The 14,348-nt window shown below is 46.6% G+C and overlaps 1 protein-coding gene across 4 annotated transcripts in view; it reads right to left on the reverse strand.

The window, feature by feature from the left end:
* The window catches only part of LOC147911353 (centrosomal protein kizuna-like), a 98,672-nt gene extending 84,607 nt beyond the window's left edge, over window positions 1-14,065 (reverse strand). For 3 of the 4 annotated variants that reach the window (XM_087428043.1, XM_087428044.1, XM_087428042.1), the window contains exons 1-10: window positions 13,944-14,065; window positions 13,116-13,206; window positions 10,920-11,027; window positions 10,581-10,616; window positions 9,991-10,212; window positions 8,910-9,058; window positions 8,349-8,611; window positions 6,060-6,224; window positions 4,401-4,724; window positions 4,241-4,318 (exon numbers count right to left, since the gene is read on the reverse strand). In XM_087428043.1, the coding sequence (XP_087284169.1) occupies window positions 4,241-4,318; window positions 4,401-4,610 (288 nt within the window). In that variant the 5' untranslated portion in view covers window positions 4,611-4,724; window positions 6,060-6,224; window positions 8,349-8,611; ... (4 more) ...; window positions 13,116-13,206; window positions 13,944-14,065. The remainder of the gene's footprint in view (window positions 1-4,240; window positions 4,319-4,400; window positions 4,725-6,059; window positions 6,225-8,348; window positions 8,612-8,909; window positions 9,059-9,990; window positions 10,213-10,580; window positions 10,617-10,919; window positions 11,028-13,115; window positions 13,207-13,943) is intronic. The other variant, XM_087428045.1, reaches the window with a different exon arrangement.
* Between the last annotated feature and the right edge of the window lie 283 nt (window positions 14,066-14,348).

Genomic DNA, 14,348 nt, shown 5'->3' on the forward strand with positions numbered 1-14,348 from the left:
ACTATTAAAAAAAAAAACAAGCAGAAATTCTGGATATAAAGAACATAATTAATGAGATAAAAAAGAATCTAGAATCCTTACAAAATAGAGCTGATATCATGGTTGAAAGAATAAGTGATTTAGAGGATAGAAATATAGAAATGCTTCCAGTGGACGAGGAGAAAGGACTCAGATTTTTAGAAAATGAAGGAATTCTTGGAGAAATATATGACTCAATTATAAAAGCAACCTAAGAATTATACGTATTCCAGAGGGAGAAAAGAGGGAGAAAGGAGCAGAGAGCTTGTTCAAAGAAATAATAGCTGAGAACTTCCCAACCCTGGACAAGAACCGGACTTACAAATACATGAAGCCAACAGAACGCCTAATTACATCAATGCTTAAAGACCTTCTCCAAGGCGTATAATAGTAAAATTGGCAAAAGACAATGACAAAGAAAAAATCTGAAGGGAAGCAAGACAGAAGAAAATAACCTACAAAGGAACCCCTATCAGGCTTTCAGCATATTTCTTGGCAGAAACTTTACAGGCAAGGAAAGAATGGAATGATATATTAAAAATACTGAAAGACAAAAACTTTCAGCCAAGAATACTCTATCCAGTGAAATGATCCTTATGATACAATGGAGAAATAAAAGTTTTCCCAGATAAACAAAGGCTGAGGGAGTTCATCGCCACGAGATCTCCCATACAAGCAATGATCAAGAACGCCCTCATACCTGAAACAAAAAGAAGGCAAATGTCTACAAAGCTTTGATCAAAGAGATAAATAGACAAAATCAGAAAGCTACAGCTCTGTTTCACAACAGGGTAGCAAATACTTAATTATAATTTAAAAGAAGAAGGGAAGGAAGGCATCAAAAGTAACTATAAACACTTCAACTTAGTCACAACCGCACAACACAAAAATGAATAACTTGTGACAACAATAACTCAGAAGGAGAAGAGGAAAGGGATGGAACCTGCTTAGGCTAATGGAGATAAGAGGCTATCAGAAGAGGGACTGTCTCATCTATGAGATCTTCATACAAACCTCAGAGTAACCATCAAACAAAAAATCAGAGCAGAGCCATAGATCATAAAAAAAGAGAAAACCTCCACAGAAAACCCCCAAAATGAAATGGTAGTCAGAAACACAAAGGAAGAGGAACAATGGAAATATAGATTAGGTGGGATTAAGCCCTCATGTATCAATAATCACTCTAAATGTAAATCGATTGAATTCTCCAATCAACACACACAGAGTGGTGGGGTGGATTAGAAAAGAAGACCCAACAACATGCTGCCTCCAGGAAACACATATCAGCTCTAAAAACAAACAGGCTCAGAATGAAGGGATGGGAGACAATACTCCAAGAAAATGGCAAATAAAAGAAAGTAGGTGTTGCCATACTTGTATCAGACAAAGCAGACTTCAAGATAAAAAAGACAATGAGAGACAAAGAGGGGAAGTATATAATGATAAAAGCGACTTTACACCAAGAGGACATATCCCATTCAACATAGTATTGGAGGTTTTGTCCAGAGCAATTAGGCTGGAAAAAGAAATAAAAGGAATCCAAATTGGAAAGGAAGAAATGAAACTCTTGCTGTTTGCAGATGACATGATTGTAAATAGAAAAAACCGTAAAGAATCCATCAGAAAACTATTAGAAATAATCAACTACTACAGCAAAGTTGCAGCGTACAAGATCAACTTATCACAATCACTTGCATTTCTACTCTAATAACGAACTAACAGAAAGAGAACTCAAGAATATAATCCCATTTACAATTGCAACAAAAAGAAAAAAGTGTCTAGGGATAAATTTAACCAAAGAGGTTAAAGACCTATACAATGAAAACTATAAGACATTATTGAAAGAAATCAATGATGACCTGAAGTAATGGGAAGATATTCCATGCACATGGATTGGAAGAATAAACACAGTTAAAAAGTCCATATTACCTAAAGTAATCTACAGATTCAATGCAATCCCAATCAGAATCTCAATGACCTTCTTCATAGAGATAGAACACAGAATCCTAAAATATATAAGGAATAACAAAAGACCTCGAATAGCCAAAGCAATCCTGAGAAGAAAGAACAAAGCTGGAGGCATCACAATCCTAACTTGAAAATATATTACATAGCTATAGTAATCAAAATGGCATGGTACTGGCACAAAAGCAGACTCATAGATCAATGGAGCAGAACTGAAAGCCCAGAAAGAAAACCACACATCTGTGGTCAGTTAATCTCTGACGAAGGAGCCAAGATCATACAATGGAGAGAGGAAAGTCTCTTCAATAAATGCTGTTGGGAAAACTGGACACCCACATGCAAAAGAATGAAAGTAGATCATTATCTTCCACCATACACAAAAATTAACTCGAAATGGATAAAAAACTTGAATCTAACACTTGAAACCATAAAACTCCTAGAAGAAAATATACGCAGTACAGTCTTTGACATCCATCTTAGCAGCATCTTTTCCAATACCATGTCTACTCAGGCAAGGGAAAGAAAAGAAAAAATATACAAATGGGACTACACGAGAGTAAACGGCTTCTGCAAGGCAAAGGAAACGATGAACAAAACGAAAAGACAGGGCCGACCCCGAGCCTTAGTGGTTAATTGTGCGCGCTCCGCTACTGGTGGCCCAGGTTCGGATCCCGGACACGCACAAACGCACCACTTTTCCGACCATGCTGCGGCCGCGTCCCACATACAGCAACTGGAAGGATGTGCAACTACGACATACAACTATCAACTGGGACTTTGGGGGAAAAAAAAAGGAGGAGGATTGGCAATAGATGTCAGCTCAGAGCCGGTATTCCTCAGAAAAAAAGAGGAGGATTACCATGGATGTTAGCTCAGGGCTGATCTTCTTCACAAAAAAAAAAAAACAAAAAAAAAACGAAAAGACAACCCACCAACTGGGAGAAAATATTTGCAAATCATATATCTCACAAGGGGTTAATCTCCAAAATGTATAAACAATTCATACAACACAACAACAAAAAAACAGATAAACCAATCTAAAAATGGGCAGAGGATATGAACAGACATTTTTCCAAAGAAGATATACAGAAGGCCAACAGACACATGAAAAGATGTAAAACATCACTAATTATTAGGGATATTCAAATCAAAACTACCATGAGAGATCACCTTACACCTGTCACAATGACTATAATTCCCAAGACAAAAAATACCAAATGTTGGAGAGGATAAGGAGAAAAGGGCACCCTCACACACTGCTGGTGGGAATGCAAACTGGTGCAGCCACCAGGGACACCACTATGGAGATTTCTCAAAAAATTAAAAATAGAAATAGCATACCTTCCAATTATCCCACTACTGGGTATTTATCCAAAGAAATTGAAATCAACAATTCAAAGAGATTTATGCACCCCTGTGTTCACTGCAGCATTATTCACAATAGCCAAGACATGGAAGCAAACCAAGCGCCCTGCTACAGATGAATGGATAAAGAAGACGTGGTATGTATTATATACAATGGAATACTACTCAGCCAGAAACAAAAGACAAGATCATCATGTTTGCAACAACCTGGATGGACCTTTACGGCAGGATGTTAAATGAAATAAGCCAGACAAAAACAAATATGCATGATATCACTCATACGCAGAAGATAAACATACACAGGGATAAAGAGAACAGATTAGTGGTTACCAGAGGGGATGGGGGCTGGGCATTGAGTGAAAGAGTTAAAGGGGCACATATGCATGGTGATGGATAAAAGTTAGACTACTGTTGGTGAGCACGATGCAGTCTATACAAAAATCCACAAATATTAATGAACACCCAAAATTACACAATGTTAACACCATTTATAATTTCAATAAAATAATTAAAAAAGAAAAAAAATAATTCATTCTTTTTTATGGTTGAATAGTATTCCACTGTGGGAATATACCACACTTTGTGTATCTGTTCACCAGTAGATGGACATTTGGGTTGTTTTCCGTTTTTGTCTAGAATAAATAGGTTGTTATCAACATGTGTGTACAAGTCTGTGTATAGACATATGAGTTTATTTCCCTTGCATGGATTCCTAGGAGAGGAATGGCTGGATAGACGTATGTAATTATTAAAGACGCATCCAAGCTATTTTTCACCAGCACTCGATGAGAGTTTCAGTGACTTGACATCTTCAACATCACTTGCTATATTCAGTCTTTTTAATTTTAGCCATTCTCAAGTGTGGTAGAATATCATGATGACTGTCACTTACATTTCCCCAATGACTCATGTTGTGAAGGAGAAGACAAGCCACGCACAGACTGGGAGAAAACATCTGCAAAACATATCCCTAGAAAAGGACGTGTACTTATAATATATAAAGAGCTCTTACAACCCAATAGTAAGAAGACAATCAACACGTCATGGCTTACCAGGAGAAAGCAGATCAGGTCTGTGATGAGCACCAGGAGTCCCGCCAAGCAGATGAGGATGAGGGCCCAGAAGGGGAGGTCTGGGGAAACAAGTGGTGGGGTGAGCCACCTCTTGTCATCGCCCAAGGGCTCCTGCTGACCCCACTGTGCCTCAACCGTCCTTGACAAGGGTTGGCCAACTTTCCTCATCATCCAAGACCCTGTGCGCATGGTTCTCTTCAATGAGGCACCGCATCAAGATACTTGCCCCCCACCGTGGGCTGGGGCTTTCTGCAGGTTTACCAGGCTTCTCAGTCAAGGTGTCATCTCTGTTGGGAGAATATTCTGGAAGTGAATGAAATGGAGAATGCATGTGAGTGTGTTTCACTCTTTTTAATAAAACTTTTTAGACACAGAAAAATAAATGGAACAGTCTCATAAACATCCATCATCTAGATTTAACAATGTATATTCCATCCAATTAAAACAATATTTCATCAATATATAAATTATTAATACTTGCCACCCTTGATTCATCCCATGTTTTCAATGAAATATTAAAGTCAAGTAGACATCATCATGTTTCACCCCATTTTACTTTCCATCTCTAAAAAGTGAGCACACTTTGCTACAAAATCCAAGGCCATTATCACAGAACAAAAGTGTAATAAATTAAACCAAATTAATACCTCTGGGCACAGAGGACTGAATTTGGGTTGGACTATCTTATGACAGCCGGGGGGGAGAATGGGTCATCACAGTTGGCAAGCCTACGGGATCTCTCTAAATTCGTAAATTCCCACTCAAAATTGTTCTTCCGTGCCTAGAAACACATCATCCCCTTCTCCTTTATCTATTTGCTTAATATTCATTTTCTAGGATTAACCTACAATGTAATTTCCTGCAGGAAGTCTTCTCTGGTTACCCCCTAAAAATATGAGTTTGTTCAGATCAAATAATTGATAAGTTTCAATTCTCTGTTCTTGTTATTGCCAGCTACAACATAAACTCCAGGAGGGAGTGGGCATGGGGGGAGGGGTGCAGGTCCCCCTACTTGTGCCTCTACCCAGACAACCTCTTAGAGGTGTGCTGTCTGATATGGAGCAGCAACAAGTCTCTTTTTGAATTAAAATTAATTTTAGTTAAATAAAATAAAAATTCTAACCTCAGTAACATTACAAATCAGTAACAATAAAGACCAGTCACAATACCATCTTTCGAGCACTCAACAGCCACATGCGGCTATGCACTGGACAGCACAGATATAGAACATACCACCACTGCAGAAAGTTCTAGTGCAGTGGTGCTCATCTAGAGCGGGACTTGGCAAACTATAGCCTGTGGATCAGAAACCACATACACTCCCAAACCTGTAAGTCTGCTTCGCACACAGCTGGAGGCCCTCACTGAGCATCTGGCCCAGTGGCTCTCAGTGCAGAGATAAGGAAACAAAAGTCCGGAGAGGGGAGGTGACTAGCTTGAGGTCACTGAGCTGTCTAGGAGAAGGTGAGGGCCTCCCATGCTACACTGGTGTCCTTTTCTCTCTCTCAATGGTGGGTAAAGACTGGGGGACTATGCCACCTCCTGCCAGCCTGAGAAAGTTCAATGTTCTCTCAGCCCCAGGCCTCCAGAGTCCCTAGAAAGGCCTCACTTTCTTCCCCAAAGACCAGGGAGCCTTACCATCCCCAAGGACATTCTTTCCGTCCAGGGTAAAGTTCTGCAGCTGGGTCCCATTCTGGTCAGCCGCAGGAATTCCTCATAGATGGCAACTCTGTCCAGTCTCTGTGCCAAGGCGGCTGGGTACACAGTGAGTCCAGTGCAGTGTGGTTACCATGGGGGACCAACCTGGAAGGACACAAGGGATGAACAAGTGTGTCTGGAATTCTACCCGGATTCTAGAGTCCCTGCTTCTGGGTCCTGTGCAAGAGAACTTTCTGCAATAATGTCAACATTTGTCTGCACTACCAAATACACTCATTATTAGCCCCATGTTGTTATCAAGCACTTAAAATGTGGCTAGTGTGTGTGAGTGAGGAACTGAATTTCTCATGTAATTTAATTTAAAGTAATTAATTTATAAAGAAATAACCACAGGGAGAACATTTTTGAAACTTTGGAGTAAGGACTTCTGCAAATGCATAAAAACAATGAGAACACTGGTAAAAATGGTCAAAATCAACTTTTCAGAAGTCTAGAAATTAATCAAAGGCTTGTAAGACTCTGAGGAGGGTTTAGTGAAGACACACGGAGGAATCTTGATAAAGGGAGCAAACTCTGTGGCATTATAACTTGCACTATTCCCATCCTGCTCTCACAACATCCTCCATAACTTTGAAAACCATCAGTCTCAGAACCATGGTAGCTGAGACAACCAGCAGCCCAGCAGCCATAATGGGTTTGGAGCTCTGAAAAGACCCATCCCCACTGAACTGCAACTAACTGACCTGCCTGGCAGCTCCCCGAAAACGCCCCATGTTCAGGGCTTGTTGTTACTAGACTCAGAGCTTGCCCAGGGAGGAAAGTCTGTCCCCAGGGCACTTGCTAAAAACAATCAGGGCTAATTGTTTTATATTGTAGTTGTCTGAGGGAGTGATACCAGCTGAGGCAAGCAAGAGGTGAGCCAAAAACTTAGAAGAAAAATCGGGGGAATGAGATGTCCACAGGGGGCTTTGAAAAGCTCCAGGGTATTTGCCGGCATCTAGAAGGCCACAAGGGCTCAGGCCTGTGGCACACCCAGGAAAGACTTGAGAACATCTTAATCTCTCACCTCTAGTTGAAGGGTTGGCTTAATATCTGAAAACTTGATTATGTAATACACCATATTAATAGAATAAGGGCCAATACCACGCAATGTCGACCACATATACAGAAAAGAATTTCACAAAATACAACGCCCTTCATGTCTAAAAAAGAAAACACTCAACAAATTAGGAATAGAGAAAAACTTTCTCAACCTATAAACAACAACGATGAAAAACCCACGGCTAACACCATATTCAATGGCGAAAGACTGAAAATTTCCCCCTAAGACCAGGGACAAGATATTGATGTCTTCCCTTATCTCGTATGCTAATCACAGGTACCAGAGGTTCTAATCAGGGCATTTAGGCAAGAAAAAGGAATAAAAGAAACCCAGATTGCAAGGGAAGACGTAAAACTATTTGTTTTGCAGAGGAGAATATTGTATATAGAAAAACCTAAAAAATACACCCCCCACACACACAATATGTGAATCGTATGCCAATAGCTGTATAAAAAATTTAAATTGCCCCATCTGGTTAGTGGCTTCACTATTGGAGAGCACAGTTAGACCGCTAATATTTGTTGAACGCTTCCAGAAGAGGAGGAGGAGGAGGATGCTGGAGGTTGGTGGCCCCAAATGTTAATGCTTTTCTCAAGCCCCGAAAACCTATGGAAGGAGATGGTAGGATTAGCTGACAGGGATGTGGGGCAGACTGGGCACCATGTCAGCGACTTCCAGATCAAGGATGTCACGGGAGCTCAGAGCCATCAGCCACCAGCTCAGCCAATGCTTCCAATCTCCTCAACCTACATCAAGTCGGTGACCAGGCAGGAGTGGAATATGTCTCACAGCTGGCCGCCTCTATAGAGCTTGGTGACCTAGAACAAACGCGAGGGAGAGTGGGTGAGATGGAGGTCTCCTGGAGACGCAGGGGGCCACTGGAGCCAGTGAAAGATCACAGACCTTGGGGCAAGGGAGACCTGACTTCAAATCCTGGCTCTGCCCCTAACTCACTGTGTGACCTTAGGCACAATAATCCCCTTTCTGAGCTTCAGTTTACCCATGTGAGAAATGGGGAAGGCAGCTAGGACATCACCTCCGGACACTGAGAGACCCCAGGCACGCAGGGAAAGTGAAGGGTTGAAACGATCACGTAACAGATGTAAGTCAGACGGAGGAATGACGGTGCCCTCAGGGCGAGGAGAGACGGGACAGGGGAGACCCACCTGGTCCTGGGTGTCCCTCAGCAGGGCGGTGTACTCCGAGGATGTGGGCTCCGGGTTGCTGAGGTTCCAGCTGATGATGTGGAAATGTAGCTGGTGCTCTCTCTGCATGCATAAACTCTGGGCTGCAGAGCCTGGAGCCACCGAGAGGAAGAGCAGACAGGTGGAGACTCTCCGCTCCCAGCACAGAGGCATGGTGGCCCACGGGGTCAGGATGGTAGGTGCAGACGGCGTCCACACTGCTGGCTTCCCCATCCTTCTCAGGCCTGGGGAGAGAGGGATGTGGGGACTCTAGAGAGAGGTCCTGAAACCTCTGGGGTGGGGGCCAGAACAGGAAGGAGGAAATGGGAGGACGGGGGGAGACAGAGAGGGGTGGTGACAAAAGTGGTCATTAGGGGCAAATGCTCAGGGGAGGGTCTCACCTGAGGGAGACCAGTCTGCAACTCAAGGAGAAGAGGCCCAGGCTGCTCTTCTTGAACAAGGACCCAGCTGGGGAGGAAGGAGGAGGAGGAGGAGGAGCAGGAGGGAAGGGAGTGGGGGAGGGGCTGGGTGGGATTAACCCACCAGGAGCTGCTGGGACCAGGGTCTCCCCAGGCTCTGCAGGACCCTCTCAGTGGAGTTGAACGTGGCTGAGCCGTTGCTCCTGTCTGATGAATACCGGAGGGTGGAGATGGGGAAGGTGACTGTGAGGGTCTTCAGGTTGTGCCCCAAAGCTGCAAGACGAGAGGCAGAGTGATGGCCATCACTGAGAGCTGGCCTGAGACCACACCAGAGTCCTGCACTCATTATCATCTGTCGTCTTCTCTCCCAGTGGCACCACCACCCACCCGTGTGGTCACTCAAGTCAGAACCAGCACATCTGCTCAGCTCCTCCTCCCTCCCAGTAACACCAATTCCAGTTGCGCACTGGTCCTCACATACACTCCCTCTCTCCATCCCTGTCCCAGCTCAGGTCTTAACTTCCTTCACCCGGACCAACACCCCAGCAGGCTCACTGGATGCTCTGTCTAAAGGGTGTTCTACATGGACCACTAGAAGAATCTTTCTGAAATGAATACCTCACTAGGGCCACCACTGCTCTAGTACCACCCATGGCTCCCTATGGCCTTCAGTATTTAGTTCAACCTTCTTGACCTAGCACCCAAGGCTCTACTCAATCTGGCTCCTGCTGACCTTTCAGTCTCATTTTATCCATCTACTGCAGGTTAAACGTTTTGCTTCACGCAACCCAAATTCATTTCAATTCTCCCCATAGGGCATGTTGTTTCTGGCCGGAGCCTTTGATCATGGAATCCTCTCTGCCAGGAAAACCCTTCACCCTCTAGTTGCCAGGGTCTCTCCTACTTATTCTTAAAGACTTCATTCTGGTGAAACTTTCTCTAGCAAGCTCTTCCCCTCCAAATTATGCCAGGCGCCTCTCCCGGAAACATCCCACATTGTACTATAATGGTGTGTTAATTTCACAATTAGGGGCTCTCTGAGGGCTGGCCTTAGACTGAATCGTCGGTATAATCTTTGTGATCAGCATGATTGCCCTAAAACCAGAATTTCACACCCTGGCCTCCCAGCTCCTGGATCACAACTGGCTGGTGGAGGAGTGGGGTCAGAGAGCTTCTCTTGGGAAGGAAAAGGGTCCCACAGATACCTGTGGTGGCTTCTGGTGGCACAGGTGATGATGAAGTATGCAGGGACGTGGTGTCTGGCTCGGGAGCTGTGGCGAGGGCTGTCATCAGGGAGGGCCAGAGTGGGAGGAGCCCCCAGGCTCACCCGGGCTCCAGCAGTGGCTTTCCCAGGACCACCATTCACAGGCGAAGCATAAATGAGAGTGAGGGGATGGGTGACTGTGTGAGTAGAGGGATGAGCAAGCCTGGATGAGAGGAGCCCAAGAGAGAGAGATACGTGAACAAGAGAGACTGAACTCGGAGGAGAGACAGATGGACGGGCAGAAAACTGGACAGACGGATGGGATACCTGGAAAAGGAGGACCAAGGGCGGGGCTTCAGGAGAATTAAAGTGAAAACCACATGGGGTCAGAATGTGGTGGAGAACACGTCTGTGTCTAAGGCTTTCTCACACTGGGCTGGGACTCTCCACCAGAACCCGGGAGGGAGAGAAGGGATGAATTAGGGCCCTTCCAGGTGCTTCCCTCACCAAGGACAGCGGGTGAAGGAGAACAAGTGCTCCCCGACCCAAAATGTGGACGGGACCCAAGAGATCAGGACCAGGAATACTCACTGGTGGTAGTTGGGGCCACGGCTCCATAGGTGTAATCTGTGGAGAGAAGGCGAGAGGAGCTGAGCAAGAGTTGGGGTGAACATAAAGGATTAAGGGAGAGGGAGGATGTAGGGAGCTTTGTGGGGAAAGCAGAGGGGAAAGCAGAGGGGAAGAGGGGAGTGGTGTTCAGGGGGGAGGCAACGAGATGGAAGGTGGCTGGACCCAGTGATCACACAGTGATGAGAAGACTGATCCCAGACCAGGAGCATAGAGAGATGGATCATAGCTCACTTTAGAGCAACGGAGGCAACACAGAACTCTGACTGGGAGAGCGAGTGTGGCTGTAGCACAGCCCCTCACCACTGACGTAGAGGCTGTCCCCGTCCAGGGTGAGGGAGCCCAGGTGGGTGACGCCCTGGGTCTCATGGTGCGGCTCCCAGTAGAGTCGCTCTCTGTCCAGCCCGGGACCTGCGGGGGTCAGAGTGGAAGGTGCAGATGATGTCCACCCCAGTGGCTGCCCCACCCTTCTCAAGCCTGGGGGAGGGAGAACCTGGGGACATGGAATACTGAGCAGGGGTCCTACTGGGTGTGGAAAGCGAGAGAGGGGAAGGGAGGAGGCTGAGGGAGAGGCTGAAGGGGCTGCTCTGATGTCTGGAGTGGCTCTCCTCGGTGTCTCCCATGTGAGACAACCCCCTCACAAGTAAGGCCTGACTTCCTTTAGGATGTGGAGGGGGGCCTGTGAGTGACAAAGAGGGGTGAACACACAGACCTGGGTGAGGGGGCGCCTGCAGGTCTGCACGGACAGCAGCGAGGAGAACAGTCAGTGCCCTGTGCCATCTGACACATGCAGGCAAGAAAGTACCGTTAACGTTCTCTCGGTTCCACACTCCAAGGTCTTTTCTTTCTACTTCTTTCCTGCTCCACAGCCATCACCCAGGCCTAGGGAACAGTCACCTTATTCCTCATCTTATTCCCAGCACCTCCCATCTCGCCTCTTCAGTCTACATTCTTAACCATGAAGTCCATCTGAACCCACGTGCTTAGACCAAACGCTAATCACATCATCCTTCTACTCGCATCTCTCCAGAGTCTTCCCACTGGTCTTAGAACAGAGTCCCAAGTCACCCCTGATCTGGCCCTGCCTGTCCCCCCTCGCCGGTGTGGCTCACACCCCTCCCCCTGTGTTGACTCGGCTCAGCCATCCCTCTTCTCAGTTCACGGACACACCAGGCTCTCTGCTTCAGGGGTGTCCTCATGCGGGTCCCTCTGTCTGAAACGCTCTCTTGAACACACTCCCACACCCTCACTCCAGTCTAACCCTCCAACTAGCTAAATCCAGTTCCAACTCTAGCTCTCAAGCTAAATATCAGTCCTTCTCAAGAGGGCTTCCCTGCCCCCTCAGGTTGAGTCACCTTGTGCCAAACTCCCACATCACTCTCATCATGAACTGTCTAAAATCCAAATTCCCAAATACAATATAAATTCCACGGAGGTGGGACAAGGTCTCTCTGGTTCTCCAGGTCCCCATGCATGTGGCCCAGGGCCTGGCTCATCAGATGAGGAACCATCCCGGTTTGTCTAGGACTGCCCTGCTTTGAACACTAAACATCCTGTGTCCTGGAAAACCCCTCTGTCCTGAGTAAACAAGGATGGTGGGTCACCATAAATTATAAACTCAAAGACTATCTATTGCATGACAAGCACACATTCCCCTCAAGAACATCACAGGAAAGCTAGAATGAAAAAGGCACACACACACACACACACAATTAGTAGAGGCCAACAACTAAATACAAAATTACTTATCAAGATTCTCTGCAACGTGAATCACCAGACCGTTATTTCAGAAAAGTTTCAAGAAACAAAGTTAATTCCCTTTAGAAGGCAAGGTGGTGAGGACAGTCTTTTTAGAGACTAGTGCCCTGCCCTGCAATCTACAGTGTTGCTTAGTACTCCTCCAAATGATTTGAAATGTCATAAAGAAAAAAATGCTCAAAATAAATCTGGCTATTGGCAAATTCAACGTTAAATTTTGTTATTAATACAAAGAAGTTCCAATCATCTTTTTCCCTGAATGCTCCTATATTTCAAATTTTTGTGGAGGATTTATAAGACTTTAGAAGTCAAGTTGAATGGGTCTAAGGAATGTTGCTGAGTATCCCTACTAATATTTAATGGGATGTCTTCTAATACTACATACACACGCAAAACATTTCTGTATTTATATTACATATAAATCCTGATTTTTGAGTATTATGCAATGCCAGTAAATCTATATTTTCTACTATAATATACATTTGCAGTTATTTACACTTGTTTTATATGTTCTTATTTGCATATAACTGTACTTACTGAAATATTTACCACATAGAACCACACACAGCTTACCGTCTTTCCCTTGAATATAATCCATCCAACATCAATAATTTTTCTCAAGATACCCTCACTCTCAGTGTCCATGTGGTGACAACCTGAGCCCAGGAAAGCCCACTAGCAGGTCTTCTGCACAGCGGAGGCTGCCGGAACCTGCTGGTACCAGGTCGACAGGGTACTCACCTGGTCACACAGAAATCCATGGATCAGCGAGGACAGGTGGACCCTGAGCCTGGTTTCACCTCAAACTTGAGCTCCACGGATGTTTTCGTGTCTGAGGGGGGAAACAAAAGCGCAAACAAGCTTTTGAGGCCTTTTCTAGGGTGTTGGATGGAAAGTTCACCCCATTCACTTTTCTTTTTTGTATTTACTGATTTAACTGTAACTGTTGGCTGTGACTGGATTTTCCCGATTCCTATCGAGTCACCTGCTCCCCAAGATGGGAGGAAGCAGCTTCGTGCTGTGTGCACTTGTGTCCCTCAACTCACTTGGCTGGACAGACACTTTTTGGTGACTCTGGACCCTTTAAACAAGGTTGTCATTTAGGGACCCTGTAAGTGGCTCGCTGACTGGTCAACAATTTCCACACTTCATTCAGGGCTCAGGAGATTTTTCAGGCCCTGGAGCAGATTTCCCACCCTCGGCACCACTGACATTTGAGGCCGGATAATTCTCCGTCAGGCCGTCCTGGGCCTGGAGGACGCTGAGCAGCATCCCTGCCTCCCCCTCTAGATGCCAGGAGCGCCCCATTTGTAACAACCCAAACACCGTCTGCAGACACGCATAAGCCCCCTGGGGACAAAATCACACGGAGGACGATGACGGGGACTCTGAGGAAGGGACGACGGTGCCCGGAGCCAGGAGGAACAGCAGCCTCCGGCGCCCTGAGCGAACGGCCCGGGGGGAAACGGGGTTCCGGGGGGACGGAGGGACGCCGGGCCGTGACGGGGCTGCCCGCGGCCCAGGCCCCTCCCTGGACCGCGACCGGAGACGGGACCGCCCGCCGCTCACCGCGCTTCGCCCCTTCGGCCGAAGGTCCACGGGAATGCGGTCCGCGCCGAGAAGACTGGACACACCGCGCAGACCTCCCGCTCCATCCACGGCGCCGCCCGCGCTTCCGCTTCCGGTCTCGGGCGGGCGTTCTGGGAGGACGGAAGTTCGGGAGGACGGACGTTTGGGGGCTCCGGGTTGAGGCGGCGTGGGGGGCGGGGCAGGAGGGCGGGGCAGGGCGGGGCCGCGCCCCCCAGCCTCGGGGGAGGTGTCTAGTTTCTAGAGTTAATGAGAGCCCGGTCCCGGGCTGAGTCAGCACCAGGGACAGGGACCAGGTCTAGGGGCGGGGCTGTGGGTGGAAACCAGTTCTAGGGGCGGGGCTGTGGGCGGGGACAAGGGTGCGGGCGGGGCAAGGGGCGGGGACCC

Source organism: Ceratotherium simum, unplaced genomic scaffold (genome assembly GCF_057802395.1).
Source record: "Ceratotherium simum simum isolate JZ-2026a unplaced genomic scaffold, ASM5780239v1 HiC_scaffold_43, whole genome shotgun sequence".
Taxonomy (NCBI): domain Eukaryota; kingdom Metazoa; phylum Chordata; class Mammalia; order Perissodactyla; family Rhinocerotidae; genus Ceratotherium; species Ceratotherium simum.